At 34.8% G+C, this 26,137-nt stretch overlaps 1 protein-coding gene across 2 annotated transcripts in view; it reads left to right on the forward strand.

Moving 5' to 3' along the window:
- Positions 1–26,039, forward strand: part of LOC110466173 — a 76,960-nt gene extending 50,921 nt beyond the window's left edge. Inside the window, exon 4 of one of the 2 annotated variants that reach the window (XM_021522524.1) lies at positions 16,508–16,590. In XM_021522524.1, coding sequence (XP_021378199.1) covers positions 16,508–16,537 — 30 coding nt within the window. In that variant the 3' untranslated portion in view covers positions 16,538–16,590. Of the gene's footprint in view, positions 1–16,507; positions 16,591–23,240 lie in introns of those variants that run through there. The other variant, XM_021522523.1, reaches the window with a different exon arrangement.
- The last annotated feature ends 98 nt before the right edge of the window (positions 26,040–26,137 follow it).

Genomic DNA, 26,137 nt, shown 5'->3' on the forward strand with positions numbered 1-26,137 from the left:
ACAAACAACAAGTTCAATTGTTATATCAAACAGCCCTCGTGGTACCAAACAACAAGTTCAATTGTTATACCAAACAGCCCATGTGGTACCAAACAACAAGTTTAATTGTTATACCAAACAGCCCTTGTGGTAACAAACAACAAGTTCAATTGTTATATCAATCAGCCTCGTGGTACCAAACAACAAGTTTAATCGTTATACTGAGCATCACATTCAATTGTTATATATATACCAAACAGCATGTTTAGTAGTACTAATTAGTCAAACAATAACGGCTGTTTGATACAATATAACAATTGAACTTGTTGTTTGGTACTACATGGGCTGTTTGATATAGTAATTGAATTTGTTGTTTGGTACCACAAGGGCTGTTTGGTACAACAATTGAACTTGTGGTTTGGTACCACATGGACTGTTTGATATAGTAATTGAATTTGTTGTTTGGTACCACAAGGGCTGTTTGATATAGGAATTGAACTTGTGGTTTGGTACCACATGGACTGTTTGATATAGTAATTGAATTTGTTGCTTGGTACCACAAGGGCTGGTACACTTGGTATAACAATTATCTTATCAATAAGTTATCTTTAACAGAAATGGTCTTGTGATAACTCTGTCAGGTTTGTTTACTAGATATAAGGAGACTGTCATATAGTGATATACAGAAGCTAAAAGGTACATTGTGTTGAGTCTCATAACGATCACAGTACAAGACTGATCATTTGTCCTTTTTCTATTGTTGTTTGTACAGGCTGTTATTCAGGACTTATTACTGAAATGACATTTTACTAATGGTTATGGTAATATCGATTTCTCTCCGACTTGGAGATATATTCACGAAAAATGGATGTTGTGGGAGATGGAAGTACCTTACACTAAATTCACTCCATACTCACACAGAATAAAAACTCTGTAAATCGTTGATGACATGGGGGGATTTTCAATATAATCTGTAATACAATATATACAACCTTTAATACAATACATCTAACACCTTACTTGGCAACACCTCACTTTGGCTTAAATGTTGAGCGTTCGCCCAAGTGAGGAAGGCAATGGGTTAATTCTGTCCTCGGTCCGTTCGGGACACTGCCATAGTCCTTAAAAAATGGTAGTTGTTATTCCTCGCTTTAAACAGTCAGCATAAGTAGTTAATGTGACAACTGGTTCACTTGTTAGTCCCCTACCGGGAAACCGGGGGGACTATAGTTTTCCCCTCCTTCTGTCCGTACGTCCGTCCGTCTGTGCATCTGTCCGTCTGTCCGTCTGTCCGTCTGTCCGAAGAGGTTTGTCAGCACTCTAAAGCCTTCATTCTTTCATGGATTTTAATCAAACTTTACACACATGTAAAGAATTAAAATATCTTCAACAAGTACGAGTTTCAAGGTCATCGGATCAAGGTCAAGGTTATAATGACTATAAATAGAAAAACTTTGTCTGAGCACTCTAGCGTCTTCATTCTTTCTTGGTTTTTTAACAAACTTCACACAGTCATAAAGAATTAAAATATCTTCGACAAGTTCGAGTTTCAAGGTCATCGGATCAAGGTCAAGGTCACTATTACTATAAATAGAAAAACTTTGTCAGCACTCTAGCGTCTTCATTCTTTCTTGGTTTTTAATCAAACTTCACACAGTCATAAAGAATTAAAATATCTTCGACAAGTTCGAGTTTCAAGGTCATCGGATCAAGGTCAAGGTCACTATTACTATAAATAGAAAAACTTTGTCAGCACTCTAGCGTCTTCATTCTTTCTTGGTTTTTAATCAAACTTCACACAGTCATAAAGAATTAAAATATCTTCGACAAGTTCGAGTTTCAAGGTCATCGGATCAAGGTCAAGGTCACTATTACTATAAATAGAAAATCTTTGTCAGCACTCTAGCGTCTTCATTCTTTCTTGGATTTTAATCAAACTTCACACACTCATAAAGAATTAAAATATCTTTGACAAGTTCGAGTTTCAAGGTCATCGGATCAAGGTCAAGGTCACTGTTACTATAAATAGAAAATCTTTGTCAGCACTCTAGTGTCTTCATTCTTTCATGGATTTTAATCAAACTGCACACACTCATAAAGAATTAAAATATCTTCGACAAGTTTGAGTTGGACAGGTTCGAGTTTTAAGGTCAAATGGTCAAGGTCACAGTTACTATAAATAGAAAATTTTATTTAACATTCTTCCTTGCCTGTTTATCAAACTTCACACACTTGTAAAGATACCTTTACAATCAACAAATAAGATTTCTTAGTATTTTTATTCCCTTACCGGTGAAACTGGGTGGGGGTGGCAGGGAGGGAGAAGAAAACAAGAATACCTAAAGTTTTCCTCGCTGTCTGTCCGAAGAAGTTTGTCAGCACTCTTGCGCCTTCATTCTTTCCTAGTTTTTAATCAAACTTCACATTATTGTAAAGAATTTAAATATCTTGGACAATTTCAAGGTAATCGGGGCAAGACAAGGTCACTATTACTATTTTAGAAAATCTTTGTCAGCACTCTAGTGCCTCATTCTTTCATGGATTTTAGTCAAACTTCACATTATTGTAAAAAATTTCAATATATTGGACAAGTTCAAGTTTCAAGGTCCTCGGATCTAGGTTGAGGTCACTGTTGCATCTTAATAGATTGCGGGGGCCGGTAGGGGACATGTATTGCTTCAGCAATACTCAGTATGCTTGTTGTCAGTATAATGTGACCGGATGGAATGCTAGCTGTGCTTTGGGTGCCTATGGCATGGTTTTTCAGTGAGGCACATTGTAGCACTATAAAGCTGGCATCAAATCGGCGCTATCACAAGAGGGCAAGTACACCAACATACCCTGTCTCCAGTACACATGCATGCATACACAACACACACGGAGGCACCTCCTTAATTGACCTCAGCTGTTGATAGGACGTTATACCCTATACAAACAAACATCCTGTTGTACAATATAATCTGTATTATAACGCTTGTAATACAATAGAATTTCCAATACAGAACAACATGTAATACAATATATAATCTATAGTTTTGGTTATCATGGTGACATAAAATTTGGAATATAAGTATCATGATTAAAAATTTAAAATATTATGTTTAAATTATTTTCATTTGCCTATCACTATATATATATATCATAATTACCACAATCACTTTGAAAATATCTAAAGTACTGAAAAAGCTTTTAGTAACAGTAGGAGTCTCAATATTATAGTGATCTCACATTATGAGTGTGTTTATTCCCTGGTCAGATCTGTTGTCTATTATGCTCCAATTTCCTCCCGCGTATATAGTGACATAAACATCAATCATCTGAGAGTTATAAACTGGACACCCTGTCCTACAGGCTATATAGATTTGTCTCTATACAAGCTGGCATCCATAGCCATAGGCCCTGGTTGTGTAAAGGTTAGTCAACTTTACTTAGTGAAAAATTCAAGTTACTGTCAATAAGAAGTAAGGGCTTTGAAAGCAAACTTAATCCTCAAAACACACCGATCTTATTTTGTCTCAAAACGTTTATAGCAGTGAAATGATATCTGATCTTTTAGATTTTATTGCATTCATAAAAAAGATTTTCCCCTCACCACTGGGGCCAGAAATATATAACTACAAAGCTGTGAGTAATACACAGTTTTAGGGTCATTGAATAGGATAGCTGTAGGGGGGTCCCCTTTCTCTGTTACACAAGGTAGGAATGACACTGTGTGTGTAAACAACTGTCATGTTCTTATTCTCAAAAATATTGATGTGTATGGGAGAAAATTAATCTTAAGTTCTGTGTGTTAACAACTGCCGTGTTCTTGTTTTAAAAAATATTGATGTATTAATGGGGGAATATTAACCTTAAGTTATGTGTGTAAACAAATGTTGTGTTCTTATTCTCAAAAATATTGATGTGTATGGGGGGAAATTAACCTTAAGTTTTGTGTGTAAACAAATGTTGTCTTCTTTTTCTCAAAAACATTGATGTGTATGGGGGGAAATTAACCTTAAGTTTTGTGTGTAAACAAATGTTGTGTTCTTATTCTCAAAAATATTGATGTGTATGGGTTAAAATTAATCTTGGGTTCTGTGTGTAAACAACTGTCGTGTTCTTAGTCTCAAAAATATTGATGTGTATGGGGGGAAATAAACCTTAAGTTCTGTGTCTAAACAAATGTTGTCTTCTTCTCAAAGCTACTTATGTATATGGAAGAAAACTTATCTTAGGTAGTTTCCAAAGCCCTCTATAAGTTGCCAAAAGAAAAATTCTATTCATTATTATGTACAGATTTATTGTGCACGAAACAATTTATTAGGAAGTCGTTAGAATTTCATCCTATGGCATAGAGAACCCCAGGGATAGTTGAAATCATTAATGTTAACTTTATTTATTTTACAACATTTATGAAACAAGTTATTATAACCTATATTAATCACTCATGTAATTGGACTGGATATTATTGAGCAGGGGTGATGGGAGTGTCTTAATTTATGAGGAAACCGGAATAACCGAAGAAAACCCACGTGCTCAGGCAGGTGACCCGGCCCCATACCTTTTCACATCGGATTAGGAAATCAAGCTCTTGGTGCCTTGGGGATTATACAAATAAGTTGATATTGTTACCTGATGCTTTGTGCCTTCAAGGTAAACAATTCATAGAGTAGGTCCAAACAGTCACCCCTGAAATTTCTTAATGAACTATTCCAACCTTTGAATCGGAAGAGTTCAAATGTGTCTTCAGGGGTGAATGAGTTAATTTAAGGGGGAACAGATTGTGTTACCGTGTCTGTCCCGTCCCATCCTGTCACTCTCATTGCTTTAGCTAACTCATTACCTATTGGATTTTTATCAAATTTTATACAAAGGTTAAGTATAGGAACACCTGAAATGAGTTCAATGTGCTTCACAGTAGTCCAACTTTAACATTACTGTTTGTAGAAAAATGTTAAGTATGACACTAATTTGCATGGGAAAGAGGCATTTCATGTTGTATGACATTCTTTTCAAGCTTTAAGCAACACTTTCCCACAGCCTGCACTGGTGAACAGTTCATCAAGTTGGCCCCAACACCTTGGGGAATTAGTTGTGGCGGTTGCCTGATAATGCATTAAATACCTAATTATTTTATAATCAGTGCAGTAGAATCTTGTCTTGAGAAACAACCTCTTTTGTCAGTACACTCAACCTTTTGTCAGTACACTGAACCTTTTGTCAGTACACTCAACCTTTAGTCAGTACACTTAACCTTTTGTCAGTACACTTAACCTTTTGTCAGTACACTCAACCTTAAGTTAGTACACTTAACCTTTATTCAGTACACTCAACCTTTATCCAGTACACTCAACCTTTATTCAGTACACTCAACCTTTAGTCAGTACACTCAACCTTTAGCCAGTACACTCAACATTAAGTCAGTACACTCAACCATAAGTCAGTACACTCAACCTTTTATCAGTACACTCAACCTTTAGTCAGTACACTCAACCTTAAGTCAGTACACTCAACCTTAAGTCAGTACACTCAACCTGTAGTCGGTACACTCAACCTGTAGTCAGTACACTTATAATCTGTTTTAAGGAACCACCTCCACTGTCAGTATATAATATAAGCTGTTTTGAGATACTGTCTCAGTACTAACAGTACAGTAAACCTTCCTGGAGAGACTAGTCAGACCAACCCTCTGAGTCCCTCACCTGTAAGATCAGTCTAATTATATAAGTCTGTCTAATTGAGAGACCACCCTAATTAATAAATCAGTACAGTATAAGTTGTCATGAAAGACAATCCTTAACTTTCTGTCAGTAAAAGTAAACCTGTCTTCATCAGAGAGAACCCTTTGAGAGACAATTACTCTTACAAATAAAGTAGAATCTGTTTTGAGGTATATTATAATTCACACAATGGTAGGAAACCACTGATTTAGTAGGACGTTTAATTTCCTTAGCTATTGACCTACTATAAATGTACTGTTTTTATGCAAATAAGCAATGAGTTAATTTTCCGTTCATGTTTCCTAATTATCCCTATAAACTAACACTGCTCTTATGTTTTCTTTGTGAATTTACCATGCTAAATGTCAGGATTGAGTTCTTGTGAATAATATTAAAATAATTAATAGAACTATTAACCCTTCCACCCCTATGAAACTTCAGTAGACTCTATACATAGCTACCATGCATTGAAATGGATGAGTCCATTATGGTCTACAGTGGTGAAAGCCAGGTTAAAGCTTCAAATAAATCAAAGTCTCATTCATTTCATTGATAACTTTCTCAATTTCAATTTTTCTGTCAATACTCAGTCTCCTCAGCAATTGGTCGTATCCTCAGCTAGTGGTCGTATCCTCAGCTATTTATTGGTCATAAGAAATATAAAAAATATTTATCATCAGTGTAGCAATTGCAAGTAGGTGATCCCTGCAGTGATAGCTCTTCGGTCGGGCTTCTGTGATCAGTTTCATAACAGTCATAACTTCACCCCAGGTCTTTATACTGGGCTCATAAGGAGGTCTTCCATCAGCTTATTAATTTCTAGGGAAAAGGTAGACAGTGTGAAACCTTAGCTAGTATATATATAATCTACCACTTTCTCTCCAAGCAGATGTGATTTGATTGAAAATGTTTAGAATAGGGTTGGTCTGTCACTTTAATACTTAAGTCTGATCGTGGTGGGACAACTGCATGGCAGGTGGTTGGATTAAAGAATCAGTATAATGTATTTATGTTTTATATTAAGGATGTATGCTTTAGTAACCTTAATGGTGAGAGGCAATGACCTTTGGGCTTTACTAAAGATTTTCACACTTAAGGTATACATATTGTCAATAATGACTGGAGCTTAAAATTAACTGTTTATATCACCTACTTATAAATCTTCCTTGGTTTTTTTTAGAAGAATATAGTTTTAGGTACATTTTACATTGGTAAACATATAAATCATTAAAATTTACTACATCTTAAGTTATGGACAGTAACTATGACTTTATTCATTTAACCGACTTTTGCTAAAATTTTATTGTTAAAAAGTTATATTGCCAACAGGGACATGACTTCATGGAAAAGTTTGTCAAGTAATCTTAATTATTAACATGAACATACAGGTATGTCTGTATATATGGCCGCAGTTTCTATTAACATGAACATAGAGGTATGTCTGTATATAGTCAAGTAATCTTAATTATTAACATGAACATACTGGTATGTCTATATATGGCAGCAGTTTCTATTAACATGAACATACAGGTATGTCTATATATGGCAGCAGTTTCTTTTAACATGAATATACAGGTATGTCTGTATATATGGCAGCAGTTTCTATTTACATGAACATACAGGTATGTCTGGATATATGGGAGCAGTTGCTATTAACATGAACATACAGGTATGTGTGTATATATGGTAGCAGTTTTTATTAACATGAACATACAGGTATGTTTGTATATATGGCAGCAGTTTCTATTAACATGAATTACAGGTAGTATGTGTGTATATATGGTAGCAGTTTCTATAAACATGAACATACAGGTATGTCTGGATATATGGGAGCAGTTGCTATTAACATGAACATACAGGTATGTGTGTATATATGGTAGCAGTTTCTATTAACATGAATATACAGGGATGTCTGTATATATGGCAGCAGTTACTATTAACATGAACATACAGGTATGTCCATATATGGCAGCAGTTTCTTTTAACATGAATATACAGGGATGTCTGTATATATGGCAGCAGTTACTATTAACATGAACATACAGGTATGTCTGGATATATGGGAGCAGTTGCTATTAACATGAACATACAGGTATGTATGTATATATGGCAGCAGTTTCTATTTACATGAACATACAGGTATGTCTGTATATATAATATGGCAGCAGTTTCTATAAACATGAATATACAGGTATGTCTGTTTATATGGCAGCAGTTTCTATTAACATGAGCATACAGGTATGTCTGTATATATGACAGTAGTTTCAATTAACATGAACATACAGGTATGTCGGTATATATGGCAGCAGTTGCTATTAATATGAACATACAGGTATGTCTGTATATATAATATGGCAGCCGTTTCTATAAACATAAATATACAGGTATGTCTGTATATATGACCCATTGCTTGCCCTGTGACAGATCACATCTCTATAGAGTTCTGCCTGCTAACCCACTGCTCGCCCTGTGACAGATCACATCTCTTGAGAGCTGCCTGCTGACCCATTGCTCGCCCTGTGACAGATCACATCTCTTGAGAGCTGCCTGCTGACCCATTGCTCGCCCTTTGACAGATCACATCTCTATAGAGTTCTGCCTGCTGACCCATAAGGTATGTCTGTATATATGGCAGCGGTTTCTATTAACATGAACATACAGGTATGTCTGTATATATGGTAGCAGTTTCTATAAACATGAACATACAGGTATGTCTGTATATATGGTAGCAGTTGCTATTAACATGAACATACAGGTATGTCTGTATATATGGCAGCAGTTTCTATTAACATGAACATACAGGTATGTCTGTATATATGGCAGCAGTTTCTATTAACATGAACATACAGGTATGTCTGTATATATGGTAGCAGTTTTAATAAACATGAACATACAGGTATGTCTGTATATATGGTAGTAGTTTCAATTAACATGAACATACAGGTATGTCTGTATATATGGTAGCAGTTTCTATTAACATGAATATACAGGTATGTCTGTATATATGGCAGCAGTTTCTATTAACATGAGCATACAGGTATGTCTGTATATATGACAGTAGTTTCAATTAACATGAACATACAGGTATGTCTGTATATATGGCAGCAGTTTCTATTAACATGAACATACAGGTATGTCTGTATATATGGCAGCAGTTTCTATTAACATGAACATACATGTACAGGTATGTCTGTATATATGGCAGCAGTTTCTACAATCTGATTAAAATCATCTGTTACATGGCTCCGCCTGAACATCTGAATGTGCCGCCGTCAGGGTCACGTTCAAGTGGACTTTAGATGAACCAATTAGAGGAGCGCTGGCAAAAGTTTGCCAGTGAATCGGAATATCATGGTTGATAGAAAAATAGCGAGGGGTATCGAACAGATTAGTTTTCCAAAACAAATATGGCGGCAGGAACTGACGTTTCTACGACGCCAAGGAAAACGTACCCATTGGGTAATAATTGTGTAGGCAACACCGCCATACAGTCTTTCTTCTCTAATAAAGCTTTGAATATCTGTTTCTGTTCGGGTTTTAGACGATCAATCTCAAATAACTTCAGAACTTTCGCATCATTCTCATCAATGTCCGCCATATTTGTTACAACTCTGAGCACCCTTTTGAAAGAGGGTCTCTGATTGGTCAAAATTTAATGAGTATTTATAAATATAAAGGTCACCTGACCGTGACCCTGACCGCGGCACACTCAGATGTTCAGGTGTAGTACAAAGTTAACGAAGCCATGTAACATATGATTTTAATCAGATTGCTGTGAGTTTTTATTAACATGAACATACAGGTATATATATGTCTGTATATATCGGCAGCAGTTTCTATTAACATGAACATACAGGTATTTCTGTATATATGGTAGCAGTTTCTATTAACATGAACATACAGGTATGTCTGTATATATGGCAGCAGTTTCTATTAACATGAACATACAGGTATGTCTGTATATATGGCAGCAGTTTCTATTAACATGAATATACAGGTATGTCTGTATATATGACCCATTGCTTGCCCTGTGACAGATCACATCTCTACAGTTCTGCCTGCTGACCCATTGCTTGCCCTGTGACAGATCACATTTCTACAGTTCTGCCTGCCGACCCATTGCTTGCCCTGTGACAGATCACATCTCTAGAGTTCTGCCTGCTGACCCATATTGCTTGCCCTGTGACAGATCACATCTCTAGAGAGCTGCCTGCTGACCCATTGCTCGCCCTGTGACAGATCACATCTCTATAGAGTTCTGCCTGCTGACCCACTACTCGCCCTGTGACAGATCACATCTCTAGAGAGCTGCCTGCTGACCTATTGCTCGCCCTGTATATCTATTAACACTTGCCTTCTACATGTATATCTATATATATAAATGTAGACGAAGGTTATTTACCTCAGCTGACCTTGTTCTTTTATATCAGAAATATTCACATATTATATCACTCACCCATTGCTGTACTTAAACCATTCTCTTTGATATATGCATTTATCATGGAACCTATCAAGCACCTGCTGATAAATAAAACATACCCAATTGATGAAGAAATCATATTGATCCGTATTTATAATCTATCGAGCACCTGCTGATAAATCAAAGAGACCCAATTGATGAGGCAATCGTACTGATCTGCGTAAACAGGTTTTTGGCTTACAAAGCAGAAGTCCTTCATGTATACGTATCGTCCAGAAGTTATTGAACAATATACAGTGCTGTTCTTGATGAAGCCAGCAGGCAGATTGATGGAGCTGTCTACTGCAGTAATGATGTGAACTGTAATAGCTCCAATGAGTGGCTCTGTTTATCCAGGATGAGTGAGTACCGAAGCGTAATCAACCGAATCGAAATTATCCGTGGGTATCCGATGATGCCAAACATCATTTGTCATATCTGTACTGATGATCTGCCCGTTGTGCCTGATGTTGGTAGCTTGGGCCATCTGGGATCTGAATAAAAACATCTACCGCTAATATAAATATCAGCTGGCTTTCAATGCATGCTGTTATTTTTGTCCAATAATTTAACTAAATTTGAAAATTGACATACATGATACATCCCAGTATCTTTTTGACTTGTATGAAATAAAAATGTTCTCTTATTTCATACCTAGAGGATCTTTGTATACAGACAGTTTTCTTACCCTGCAAAACAGGGGATCCTATTGGAAATAACAGCTTCTTATATTATGGCTTTGATGGGCTATATCCTAGGGAAGGGCAAAATACGTAAATTATAGAATATACGAAATCATATTTTGTTGTGTATGCCTTTTTTCTGAATAAATATTATCATTATCATTAACAAAGGTCATTTACATAATTGCACAAGAAGTTTAGCGACACTCCAAAGTCAGTCAGGCATAGACTTGCAATATACAACATATAGTTAGCTCATGTAGACATGTAACCTGACTGGATTAATTACTGAAAGTCCCCTCTAGACTGTAACAAGTGCAATTTAAAACCTTTTAAAGTTAAAAACAATAAATAAAATGTCAAGGTAGCACCTTGTTGAGCTATGTATCCTGTGGTCCAACTGTACAATGTACAAAACCTTTTAAAGTGAAGAGATATAAATGCAAGTTGCAAGATAGAACCATGTGGACCCCAGATACCTCATTCTTTGAAAAAGTCAAATATGAAATTGAATCCGGCATAAAAACTAGTACTAGTTTGCCTTGAAATGCTCAAATTCATGTTTAAAACTTCAAAAAAATAGTTAAATGTATATATATAAATTAAGTCTTTGATAGTTGGGTACCATTTAGGTGACTGTACTACCTATGCATATAGGTGATGTTGTATAGTACACTAATTTTAGCTACATTATATGGGTACATATATCTGTAGTTAGATTTTCCAACACACCAGATACAGTTGAACAACAGGCTAAATATTTTAAATTTGTGACCTTTTTTTTCCTTCAACAAACAGTCAAATATCCATACTGTAGTAGAATTCTTTGATTTCTTTTTGTCACATAATGATGTCTAGTGTCAAATGAATGATCAGCATACCCAAATAGATACATGTGATATACAGGTCTTCAATTAGAAATTATATAATGGTGATTATTTTGTTTGTTTTTGGTAAAATATCAAAATTAGAAAAGTAGGTGTCGTTTGTTCGATTGGGATTTAAGACTATTTAGTTATACACCCCTCATTTTCAGCACTTATCATACACCATGTACAAAATCAGTTATTAGGAATTAATTTGATATTGGACCTAGATAAATATTTCTCCCACCCTTCACAGGTATGTCTCCCGTTTTAGCCGGGAAAGGTCAGCTTCCCCCCCACTAAGGGGAGATAGCCTTGTGGCCGATTAGCAAGTGTTCAATTGTGACGTCATTAAAATGCGTCACCGGTAATTGTGACGTCATCAAAAGTGAATGACGATATTCATACTCCACATGTGTTTTTGTTTACACTACTGTCGGTGGAGTTGTGACTGAAATAATGGGATGGGATCTATCAATCTTCCTGCAGACATTAATTTCCAGGATTCAATAATTCTCGCATATTGATTGAAGAACTAAACTTGTGTATATTTATAGTCACTGGCAACCTTATTTACCCTTGAGAATCTTAATTTACACAGTGGTGATAAATTCACAACTAATTTACAATTGCAATTAATAATCCTCAGTTTGGAGATAAGGTTGTGTAGTGTTTTGCTTTATACAATCCTTCTTACCTTCTAATATACCATGTAATGAAGTGGAAGCTGTCTTGCTTGTTGAGATGGTTGCGTTGACATGACTTAAAACTTAGAACCCCACTGTGAATATTTTTCCTGACAGCAATTAGTTCTGAGATCTATATGTTCTATATATCTATATCATTATCTTATACTACCAGGTAATTTACTCAACAAAAAAACCCATGCATGAGCATGCCCACCCCATGATAATTTCTACGTTACTGCCGGTTCAGTCGTCATGAATCGTATAGTTGAGATTTCAGTTTCTTTGTTGGAGAAAATACTCTCCAGGTCAGGAAATAAAAAATGGTTTCTCTTCCACTCCTAAAGCCATGTTTCTGTGAAAAAGAAAGATTTTTATCACAATTTCCCAGCTCCAGTTTTTCATCACATGTAGCTAGTGTGTACACTCCCGAGTGGTTGACGGAGAAGTTACGACTAAAACAGGAGACAATGACAGGTCGGACAGGTAATTGCAAGTTCGTAATTTGATTTAAATCTGTCGTACTTCATTCCTAAAAAATCAAAGCTTGGCTGATACAGCTATAGTGTCCTCATGGCAACTTTTTTTTTTTATTCCAAAATATTATGTTTTGCAGTGACATGTATTGCTATAAGGCATGCATGGATGTCTCATGATCATGAATAATTGATTTTTAATATGGATGTTTAACTTCATGACATGAATCGACTGATAGTCCCCCAGGTGCTATACAGCTATATTTGTATTGGCTAGTCAGCCGAGTGCTAAATGTGATTAAGATATTAATCCAAGGTCATGGTGTTTGTTCATTGACGATGCTTCAAGTCATATATGTCGGACTTTTCTGAAACTGACTATAGCTATAGTAATCTTCGGGATGACCAGTTTTGAAATATTGATTGCGGGGTAGACTTTATTTGTCCTCAGCATTTCTTCTCATTATCAGTATCAGAATTGTATATTGTATCTTGAACTATTGGTTACAAATGCAGACGTTTATTCACTCAAGTATTTTACCTGAATTAATTTTTCTAATTCTGAATACTTATTATACCGGTATTAAAAATAATCCTTTTTTCTCTCTCCCCATTTTCTGTAGAATTTATTGGCTGCCTTTACTGTTGAAAAACCTTTTTTACTTTGGCCTTTATCAGACCATAAATGCCAGTACTTTGTTTTTTCTTTCTTTCGTTTCATGATGATTTTACCTATATACCAAGTAACAGAACACGGAATTGTAATTTCCTAAGTTGCATCATCATTTATCTCAATTACAGACAATCTCATCCTCATGGACTGCGTTAGCAAAATAGGAATTCATGCTAACTTCACACTGATTCATTGCCATTGTATAAGATGGTATCTAGAATCTGGTTGTTGGCTTCTCAGGTTGTGCTCAGACTAGCTGCCTGAGTTGAACTTGACTGAGAGGTTATTCTTATTTTTGTTATGTCTTGCCCTTGATGAAATGTTATCTCTATCCTTTCTGACTAATTTCCTGTTGTATTAGGTTTCTATTGCTTATATCTAATCAATAGATAGATGGTCTTTGTCTTGGACTTGATATACATTTTGATGTATTTAAAAAAATAAAATAGGCATGAACCAGATTAATAGACAGTTATTTTATGAGGCCCATTAGAGCAAGGCAGCTCATAATAAGGGCATACCTAAAGACCCTGAACTTAGACCTTGAGTCTTAGACTGCCTAAATGACCTTGTTACTTGGAGTGGTAAATTACCTTGAGTTCAGATGAACCTGTCATGCCTGGAGTTTGGGGGGAATTTGTTTAGGTATGTTTAATGATCTTAAGTCTTGGAGCACTGAAAATGTCTGTAGTTTGGGGGTGGTAAATGACGTTGAGTTTGGGAGTCATTAAATGACCTTGAGTTTGAAGTAATTCATACAATGACCTTGAGTTTGGGAGTACTTAAATGACATTGAGTTCAGATTTTCTTTAATGATTTTTTGTCTGTGAGTGCTTGAAGACATTGAGTCTGGGAGTGTTTAAATGACATTGTTTCTCGGAGAGCTAAATTACTTTATTTCTTGGAGCGCCTGCAATGACTGTGTCATAGAATGCCTAATATATATATAACTATGAGAGCTGAAATGACATTGTCTTGGAGTACAATGTACTTGATTTTTTGTCTTTTTTTAATGATTTATTACTTTGTCTTAGAGCTAAAAGTGACTTTGTCTCAAAATCGGGGCATTTTTTGTCTTGGGATGCTCTATTACTTTGTCTCTGAGCTTGATTGTTTTGTTTTGAAGCTCTTTTAGGACATTGTGTCTTGGAGTGCTTCAGTAACCTTGAGTCTTAGAAATGGTGAAGGACCTTGAGTCTAGGAGCAGTGCATTAACAGCCTTGTGTCTGAAGATTTTACCAGTGTTGTGTCATTTCAATGATTTGTGAATGATGAAATGTCAGTGATGAAAGTCTTCGTCCCCTCCTCTCAATGGATTCTACATCTTTATCAATTATCAGCATCCCTACGGCTTCCAGTCTTGTCTGTATCCTATAACTCGGTAGCTTTGAAGTACGTCCCTCAAAGTCTTTCCTGCTACATGTATGTGCACAGGCTGACAATTATAATGAACACTGATCTCTGATGTAATTGCAATAATTGAGTATGTTTGAAGAAGGAAAACATGTTTATGCATGGTTTCTGTCCTTTGATTGTTATTGACTTACCCAAGTAAGGATTTGGTGATCCCCCATCCTGCCCAAGTTTATTAAATATGTTTATTTCAAAATAATTGTGATTGATCTACAAAAAGATTTAATATTTTTGGTAAAATATAAAGGTCTTATTTCCTATATTAAGATGTAAACAATTTGAAAGTTCTGAATATTTTGAACACTAGATATTTTTAGTATTTGTTTTCCCTTATGAAAGAAGACAAAAGTATAAGGTATATATGTCTGGTGAATTAAACCTGATTTAGGTTTGGTTTAATTTTGTTTAATGTCATATTAACAGTTAAAGTCATTTAAGGATGTGCACGTGCTTGTGTGTGTGTATGCAGGAGACGGGGTATGTTGGTGTGCTTGCCTCTTTGTGATAGCACAGATCTGATGCCGACTTTATAGTGCCATCTCACTGAAATGCCATGCCAAAGGCACCAAGCACAGCAACCCGCCCGGTCACATTATAGTGGGAAGTGATCTAGCAGCAAGTACACTGTGCATGTACAATGTAGGTAGTCAGAACTCGAGTCGGTTGATAAATGGGTATTGATGCTTCAGTTGTATGAAATTGTATAGAAGAGTGCTTTTTAAACCCTTTCACCCCTATGTTACTTTAGTAAACTCTACCATGCATTGATCTGGATAAGGTCGTTTTGGACTACAGTGGTGAAAGGGTTAAGGTTTTTTCTTTTGTCATCATCCATTGGAATCGAGTATTTCATTTCCATAGAAGCAGCACTGAGGGGAAATGCTCAGAATCATGACTAATAGGACGGTGACTACATGGATTGTGTTTACTTCACTGACATTATGATTCTCTTTTTAAGGAAAGACATGTGGTTAGGACTTCTGAAAAGGTGCTCTGAGTGTGGCCATGCTCTGAAAAGAGCTGAAAAGGTGCTCTGAGTGTGGCCATGCTCTGAAAAGAGCAGTCTACATTTCCATGGAAACGGCAATGGACAAAATAAATCGAAATTGATTTAGAAATTATGGGATTGTGAAGCTAGAATGTGTAAATTATATATAAAAAAGATATTGACGTGTTTTTTCTTGGAGGAAATGAACAGTTTAATTGGATTTAGGAATGGTGCCATACAGACAGGCACATGATTTTTACGAGCAAGCTTTGAGAACACCAAATAGGATGGGGATTAGAACAGCACTGTGGCTCTTTAAATTCACACACAGTCGTCAATATATTTTAGTGTGGAGAAATATTTACTATAGGATTGTGGTATTAGATGATTCAAGTCTTGCAGTTAAAATTATCTCAAAACTTGAAGAAATTAAAAGAGTTTCTTCAAAATGAAAAGATTATTATAGGTTTCTATAATTTCAAGATCTGGTTATATTGAAGACCAGCAGCCTTGATATTGTCTTCATGAAAATGTTGCCAGGCTAGTATTTAACTTTCAGGTTTTTATCACTCCACTTTTCAGGACCATCAGACAGACCAATTCACTGCATAGGCTTGCTCTGGGCACCCCTTCACGATCACCAATCTATGAAGAAAAAATCCCAATTTACAAATAAAAACTCTCCTTTGTTTTGAAATGCTTTGTCTTTCCAGTTAACTCATTTTCATACATGTATGTAATAAAATAGATTATAGACATTTCTGAAGTTGGTTAACCCTTTCACCCATAGGTAACTTTAGTAGACAGTCTACCATACATTGATCTGGACGAGTCCATTATGGTCTACAGTGGTGAAAGGGTTAAAAAAGATCCATTTACATGATACAATCCATTACAATACATTTATCAACATTTGAAAATACTGTAGATTTTTTTTACTTTTACAAGTGATTTCCTCAAGTATTTATATATCTATGCCAGAGGAGTGTTGAATCCAAATCTTGATTACAATTAAGCATTATGTATCATGTCTAATGATAGTCTCTGATTTCATTTGTTTTCTGGTTGAAGGTCCTCGCAACAGCCATAATCATAAGAGGGCTGTATAGTCTTCTGATAACTATATTTGAAACTGAGGGCATATATAGCGTAATAACTTATGTCTGTCCCAATGCCTCAAATGAGTTCATAAAATGTTGAGGTTCCAAGGTTAATACAAAGGTCATGACTATACCAAATAATCATTTGCCATAATTCATCACAAGCTGCCCACACCTCTTGTTACCACGGTTGTCTGGAATGAGCCTTTTAAAGTTTAATTTTGAGATATAAGCCTGGTATCCCATTAAATAAACCCCTTTCTAAGGTCCAGGCTTCATCAAGGATTAGGTAAAATTCATGAGTTCATTCTTTATTACTTTGAACCTCCTGGTTTACTTATCAGTACAGAGCATATAGACAGTAAACATAATACAAAATACAAATATATACAAAAAGATAATACCACACACAAATTATCAAACATTAATGATGTCTAGATCAATGAAAAATCAATTAATAAATGATTACCTGTCAGGAAAACTAAACAGCTCAAATATTAATGATGTCTACATTGACTATCATTTAAATGATCAGTGTCAGAGAAAAACGTTATGGAAATGAAATATTTAAGGAATCATAATTTGTAATCTAAAAATGATATATGAAAAGTTTTTTAAACCTTTTTGATATACACATGTGTACTTTTAAGTCTTGTCCTAATGAATACTCCATCTGACATGATAAAAGTTATACCAACAGGTGTACTTCTACTGATGGTTTTACCTGTACAGTATTGGTCTGCTGAGGTGTAATTAGGGCCAATTCAACGACAGATTTATTATCAAAGTACTGATCTCCTTTCAACTGTTTGATGGTTAATTGATTGATAAAAATGTAATTCAAATTCAAATTCTTAAGGCTATATTCTCTGATAGTTTTACACAAGAAGAATTACATGATAGTCATTTTAAAAAACCTACCTGGAAACAAAGTTCTTACTTTGCAGCAGTATGGTAAAATATGTTGTAAACATTTATCAAAGTTGCAATATTCAGCTGTAATAGTCTAGTCAATATATGTTCTGTATGCAGAAAACCACATCGTCAGGACTAAACGAGGTGGAAAGGAAGTTGTTGTCTCCCCTTGTGTTACCTGAGATATCATATACATGTACTGTATTTATTACCTGAGTTACCTGAGCTATCATATACCTGAGATATCATATACCTGAGTTACCTGAGATATCATATACCTGTAGTGTATTTATTACCTGTGTTTCCTGAGATATCATATACCTGTGCTGTATTTATTACCTGAGTTACCTGAGATATCATCTACCTGTAGTGATATTACCTGTGTTCCCTGAAATATCATATACCTGTCCTGTATTCATTACCTGTGTTACCTGAGATATCGTCTACCAGTAGTGATATTACCTGAGTTATCTGAGATATCATATACCTGTAGGGATATTACCTGAGTTGCCTGAGATATCATATACCTGTAGTGATATTACTTGTGTTACCTGAAATATCATATTCCTGTGCTGTATTCATTTCCTGTGTTACCTGAGATATCATGTACCTGTAGTGATATTCCCTAAGTTACCTGAGATATCATATACCTTTAGTGATATTACCTGTGTTACCTGGGATATCATATACCTGTACTGTACTCATTACCTGTGTTACCTGAGATATCTTATACCTGTAGTGTATTTATTACCTGAGTTACCTGAGCTATCATATAACTGAGATATCATATACCTGAGTTACCTGAGATATCATATACATGTACTGTATTTATTACCTGAGTTACCCGAGATATCATATACCTGTACTGTATTTATTTCCTGTGTTACCTGAGATATCATCTACCTGTAGTGATATTACCTGAGTTATCTGAGATATCATATACCTGTATTGATATTACCTGAGTTACCTGAGATATCATATACGTGTACTGTATTTATTACCTGAGTTACCTGAGCTATCATATAACTGAGATATCATATACCTGAGTTACCTGAGATATCATCTACCTGTAGTGATATTACCTGAGTTACCTGAGATATCATATACCTGTAGTGATATTACCTGTGTTACCTGAAATATCATATACCTGTACTGTATTCATTACCTGTGTTACCTGAGATATCATATACCTGTAGTGTATTTATTACCTGAGAATGTTGATCATACAGGTTTCATCATTGGTCCTACTGTAGCCTTCAGCATGATAAACCACCAGACAGACGTAGACTTTGTTTCCTGTGTTAAGGTGTGGAATGTTGTTTATAGCTTATAGGTGAATGCTACAGTTACGTGTATAACTTATACGTCAACAAGACTTTTATAGTCTCTCAAATAGTTCATGTGTAGTTTTATAAATGTGGCTTGGATTACAAATTTGCCAGGAAAAGGGAACAGTATTCTTAAATTTTAAGGGTCAATATTTTTGTGTGCCTGTGACATTTTATACTAAATTCAAACAAATGGTTTGTTTTATTTTCATTTAAAAAGCAGACATTGGCAATCACCTTCAACTGTCAATACATTGGAACTAAATATACATTTTCTGTGGTAAGAATAGCTACAGAGCTAATGTTTCATGTTATATATAAAGGACAAAAAAGAAAGTTTCTTGTATCTTAACGTATCGATCTATCTTGTAGTGTCAACTTCAGTTGATTTAATAGTTGGGTCCGGTAATGTAGGCCGTTTCTATAATAAGACTTCAAGACATCAGTTTGATCCGACACCCAATTAAGTCACTGACTTAAATTTGCCTGCAGATAGTTTTTCTATGCATTTTCTTGTGTTATTTTACTGTCGTGGCCAACTCGTAATGGAAAATTACTTCAAAAATTATCATGGGTGAAATGAAAATCTCTGATCAATGCAAGGTTATTATTCTTCAGAAGTTGATTTTTGTTTGCATTAAATGTCACAGTTTTCAATGTTATTAATCCCTGCTAGAGCATTTAAGTCTTTGATTGCCTTCTGTTAATTGTGAGATGTAACGTGAACAGTCAACATCACTCCCTAGAGACCTAGTTAATATGTTCAATATGCATTGAATTTTTTAAGCAGAGATTATTGCATGTCACTGTGATCAGTAACTGTTTGATATAAAAAATATCAAAATACAATTTTACTTTACAACTACTGACAGCTAATTAGCATCACTAATGTGCCTTGCACGTAATTGACCCAGACGGAGTGCATCCATGATTTTTCAAATATTTCCATCAATATATATACATGTATATAAAAAAAAGTAGATTGCACACTGCCTTTAACATATACAGACAATGATTGCTAAAAATAAATAAATAAATCCTAATGTGATGGGGAGCTAAGATAATATATTTGATTAGTGCAGTTTTATACATTGAGCTTAAGAAGAATAACCCAGTTATTGCTATCATATAAACTACCGTTTACAATATATATTAACACACTTTCACCACTGTGGACCATAATGGACTCATCAAGATAAATGTATTGTCGAGTCTACTAAAATTACCAAGGGGTGAGAGGGTTAAACAGAGAAAGTTAATCATGTATTAAGTTCTCCACCCGTACTACTGTAGGAATTTATAGATAGGGAGATTATTATATCTCTTCCATTAATTTTGTCCCCTTTCTTTATAGAATTCTCGACAATAGCAGAGCCAACACTACTTATATACCTTTTCTGTGGCTGTGGTCCTCAGAATATATTTTCTCTCTCCCTTTACATTTCATACCATTTAAATATAGCATCAACCGTTGAATACAGAAGTTATGAGTATTGCAAAATATCCCTTCCATATTTAGGTCACAATATAAACAAGTTCATAAATCACATCCTTGTAGATTAACCAAAAATGAAGCCATAAAAATTACACTGAGTCAGATAAAAAAAAAAAAAACAAGGCTCTACTAATTATGTGTCATAAAGCAGTGAAACCCATTCCATTATTTGCGTCACAGATTTCTAAAAATATTAACACAGAATCAATCAATTCCTTGATGTAACGAGAATGGATAAAATATGAATTTGTGAACTGATGAATGATCAAATATGAGATCATAACAATTTTTTCTGCAAATTTGAATTTTTTAATGATACGTTTTGAAGTAGAAACATTTGTCAGACAGAAATTAGAGTGTGGAATGTCTCTGCAGGAATCCTTAAATATAGCATTGAGAGTATAGCGACATTTTGGCGTGTTGTTTTCTCTATTAAAGTGCTGATTTTTATGCTAGCTGACATCTACTTGAACAGAAATTTTTCTGTCTATATATGTCAAGGAATATATGTGGGCACTTTTCTGAAGCAGACGATCCATTACTAAGCATACTGTGGCTATATATATATATATAAAGCTTATCTCTGGCAAGCACATTGTACTCAACGTTATCAAGATAAGGGGTGAAATATCAGGGGAATATCTACAGAAGATGGGGTGGGAGCTAGCATTGCCTTCAGTACTGTTGGAACCCTGTGGAAATAACAAATTTCCATTTGACCTGATTGTAAGTGACTTGATCAGAATCTGCTGTAATGATCAATACAAATATATCACTTCTGTGCTATACACAGAAACATCTCGATCAAAGGGTTAGATTGGTTGGGTAGTGCTTTTCATTCACATTAATCCGACCCTCACGTGCTAACACATCCAATCCAACAAGAGTGATCAATAGACATTTTGATAAATTGTATCGCAATGGTTTTTAAATCAAGTGTATATTTTATTTTATACTAGTACAATGTATAGGGTAAGATTTTGCTTTATGCTTTACCTCAGAATATCGTCTTCAGGGTTCTTCTCCCACACTTTCTATGCGTGAAAAACCTGCTAGTTGTAATAATGAACTTGATGCACTGTGGTCTCTACCAAGGCCACATGAATTGTTTGATGTCATCCGATGTTAAGATATGTAGATACTGAATAAAGGGCATGGGGTTTGATAAGGAGGACATAAAACTCGGGGAAAACAAAATCGTGCAATATTTATTATTAAATATTCATATTTTTCATGACAGAAACTCTGATATACGGTTTTATTATTTTTTCATATTATTCACAACAAGTGATTGACCAGAAGTGCATCGTGTGTCCACTAATAAAAACCGATATCGACTGGGAGGGCGTGATGTTTTGTTGAAGGTTGTTTCTAAAAATAGAGTTATGACGTGTCTCCAAACGAACGCACCGTCCTGCTTCCTTAGGGTTTTTTTCAGATTGCTTACATAACTGTTTTGAAAATAATAAAACAATTGTAGCCTTCAACGTCGGTATCGACCTCAGCCAAATGCTATAATTGAAAATTACTGGTATTAATTTTACTGTAGCTATTCCAAGGACACAAAACCCTGGACAAGAAACAAAAAAAAAATGCAATAATATATCCTGAAATTTGGGTATACTGTCTTCAAATGGCCATAGCTATTATGAGGACAGAAAACCCAGAAAAAGAAACACAATAATGTAATATATACGAAGAATGTTATGATTATATACAGTGTATAGTATGTTATTGAATTTCTGTGCTTTGAGTCTTAGAGTTCTTTTATGTCCATTTCTTCTTTTTGTTTACCAATTGACCAGTTTTGTTCATAAACATTGCCAACTTCATATGAATGCATTTAAATGAAGATAAGAAACTTCAAATGCTGCTGCTACAAATGGAGGCACAATCTGATATTACCTATGCTCTTGACTATTAGGAATCAATACATTTGCCATCAGTCTACAACATTGCAAAATACCACTTCCATAGGGGCGAAGTCAGCTGTAAAGATGAACAATGTAATGTAGATGGATGCTTCAAGCAAAGTGATTGAAAGTCATGAACATCAAAGTTCATGTCCAAGTTATCGTAAATTAATTGTCAATACAATTGGAAAGCCATTCAGTTTTTTTATCTAATGGAGTATGCTTCAATGTCAAATAGAGATTATATATTTCTAAATTATGCATGATAATTCTTTTTGCTTTATGGTATTTCATACAGGCTCATATCAGTGTATATTGTGTGTGATGGGCTCATAACTTTTCCTCAAAATGAAAACAAATATGGAAGTTACCTGGTATACCCATGTCAAGAACAAGGTCAATAATGACCTTTTCAGAAGTTATGTGTCGAAAATATTGTTGACTTTGTATGAAAAGTAACTTTTGAATGCAGAATTTGAGTGGAGCAAAATTGCAGTGAATATTATAAATCATGGGAAAACTTTCCTGATAAGATTATTTATAATTATGAATCATGTTTTGTAGGTGACAAATGCAACATGTGGCTACCACGATGGAATGCGCGGCTTCCTGAAGAAGATCACAGACGGCTTTGTCTGGGTGGACATGCAGGCTGGCCATGGAGCATTATATACATTCAGGTGTATGGCCGACAAATCCTAGGTTTAGTCGCCTGTCAAGGTTAGCGCTGGTCAAGGTTAACCACGTGAAATTATTGGACAATCTAAGATACAACATTAACATCAGTTGATGGTCAAGTGATTGATCAGCCATACAGACAAAATACTTTCCTTGAAGTTGCCAATAGATTTATTCATAGAATGGTCGTTCACACAAAAAAGTTGACCAAAAAGTTGCCAGTTAAGTCATTCTTAGAATGATTCACAAGAAAAATGACCTGGAAATTGCCAATGGAGTTGCATTGTGTTGCCTCTCATTTATGACCACTCATCCAAAGTGACAAGAAACCTTTCTGACCTTGACATAATCAACAAACTGACAGTCATTCATATAGACAAAAGATATATATTTTTGTACAATGACAAATGCTGTTTCAATGATGGGTTTTATCTTATCTAGCTTTTTTTTTAAGGAAGAATGTGTTTTGAATTGCTGAAATGCAATGATGAAAAGACGAGTGATTAACTGTGTATGTAAACCATGATTTCAATATCTGTTAAAAGTCTACATGTCAGTTATTCCGGACTGGTGCATTTATCATTGAAGTGGATCCAGTGAGGAATATAGCAAACACCAAAGAGCCTATGGTTCTAAAAATGGACGTTGGTGCAGTTTATCAGGGTTTTATAACAAATTGGTTGTGATTGCATCTATGATCGGATCTGTTTACTGAATGGTGAATTTTTGAGTGGTTTCTTGGAATGAATCCACTATAAGTCAACCTCTCATTTAGTTGGAAATATGTACCTTGGATTATGTACCGATCTGGTTGTAAATGTGACCAATGTGTTTGTTTCCACCAATGTTCCTGCTGAGAGTTACGTCTCAAATTTCATGAGAAGAAGGAGAGAAATATACTGCATAGTAACCAAGACAAACATGCTTCCTAGGTCTGTGAAAACAAGTCGCTTTATGAACCATTTACATTTACACCAACTCATCCACTTTAGTGAAGAGAAATCAATCAAACATAATATCTATGAAATGGGAAAAGGAATCTTCTCATTGCTTTAATCAACCATAATCTGAGGCATACTACCAAAATAGCATCAACATCTTGTGTTTTTCTTTTTGTGTGTTCGTTCATTTTGATTGCATTGGGCAACATTTTTGCAATTGAAAGGTAATCTTCTTTTTTTAACAAAAACTTAATTTTCAAAGGAACTATTTTTATATTTTCAGTAAAACACCCACCTCTGAAGCATTTCTAATAACGAGAAAGGACACAAGTGATTAAATACATTGTAATATGTTCAATACCGAAATCATTTAAAAGGGCAAGGGATTCGAATGTAGAAAAGATAACAAAAATAATAAATTAATCATTGTAATCCAAACTGGATTAAATTCATTTATTTGCGAATATACAATCATGCAACATGCTAGTTTGTGTGTGCGTTTGTGTGTGAGAGTGTTGCTGTAGTATACAATGGTACGATGAGTTTTCTGTGAAGGTTGATGTTGATTACAGCCCGACACCTATGCAACATAAATCACACTTTTACTACATTTACTAATTATTTTACTGCAGGTTTTTATAGTTTCCTCATGTGGACTTTTCTTTCAGATATATATGTAATTGTAGTATTAAGTGACATATTAATGTTGATTTTTTATCTATGCTCCATACAAGTAAAATGTCTGTTATTTTTTTTTTATAATGCAAAAAATAAACCAGCAAAATGGGCAAAAGAACGATTAAATGAAAAAAGAGCAGAAAAACAATCTCGCATAATTAATTATTGAATTTTGATTTTGAAATAATATCAAATTATACGTAACTTAATTATTTCCTGAATGATCAAGTACAAGTATTTAACGTTATAATAACCACTTGAAATTAAAATAACGTGTGTTGAACCTACTATAAGATATGTATTATGTTTTCTTGATGTATTTATAAGTCAGTATATATATCAAATGTTTATAACATGTATCGTAAGGTGTGAAATGTATGCTAGGTATATATGTACATGATTGCAGTTATTGTAATTATATAGTATTAAGGTGGTATGTATTGTGTAATTGTGCATGTCACTTGTTGAGATATGGATGCAATATGTAACGTCAACCTTTCTGGTTATTATACTGTAACCTTATACGATATACCGAATTCATTGTTATTCATGTGGGTATTGACATTGTACAACACTTTCTGAGAAAATCAAAACAAGAAAACAAATGACGTATTCTGTCTAACTTATAGAAATATGTACCTTGGGCAGACACAGGGGACTGCAAGAAATATGTACCTTGGGCAAACACAGGGGACTGCAAGAAATATGTATCTTGGGCAAACACAGGGGACTGCAAGAAATATGTACCTTGAGCAAACACAGGGGGCTGCACCTTTGAAATATCGAAATAAATGTCGTATGGCAAAATGTATTACACTGCGCTATACACTATACAGCGATACCATCATTCTAGAACTTTACTTGATAAAGTACATCACAATTTGCTGTTCATATGGCTACACTACTAAAACATATCTACATTAATAAATGTCAGTATAATTTTTTTCTGTAAAGATGATGATTTGTGAGATATCGAAGTTTCCATGTCTTTGTTTTCGACCAGGATATACTTAATTTATGCCTTTTATTACGACTAAAAATGTCAATAAAATGTATATACAGTTTATTGAGGTTTCATGATATGTGTTTTTACTTTTTAAAACAATAAGAATGTTCCATAGGGGGTCAGCGAAGGTAATTTTACAATAGGTGCATTAAACGTTC

Source organism: Mizuhopecten yessoensis, unplaced genomic scaffold (assembly GCF_002113885.1).
Source record: "Mizuhopecten yessoensis strain PY_sf001 unplaced genomic scaffold, ASM211388v2 scaffold11123, whole genome shotgun sequence".
NCBI lineage: Eukaryota > Metazoa > Mollusca > Bivalvia > Pectinida > Pectinidae > Mizuhopecten > Mizuhopecten yessoensis.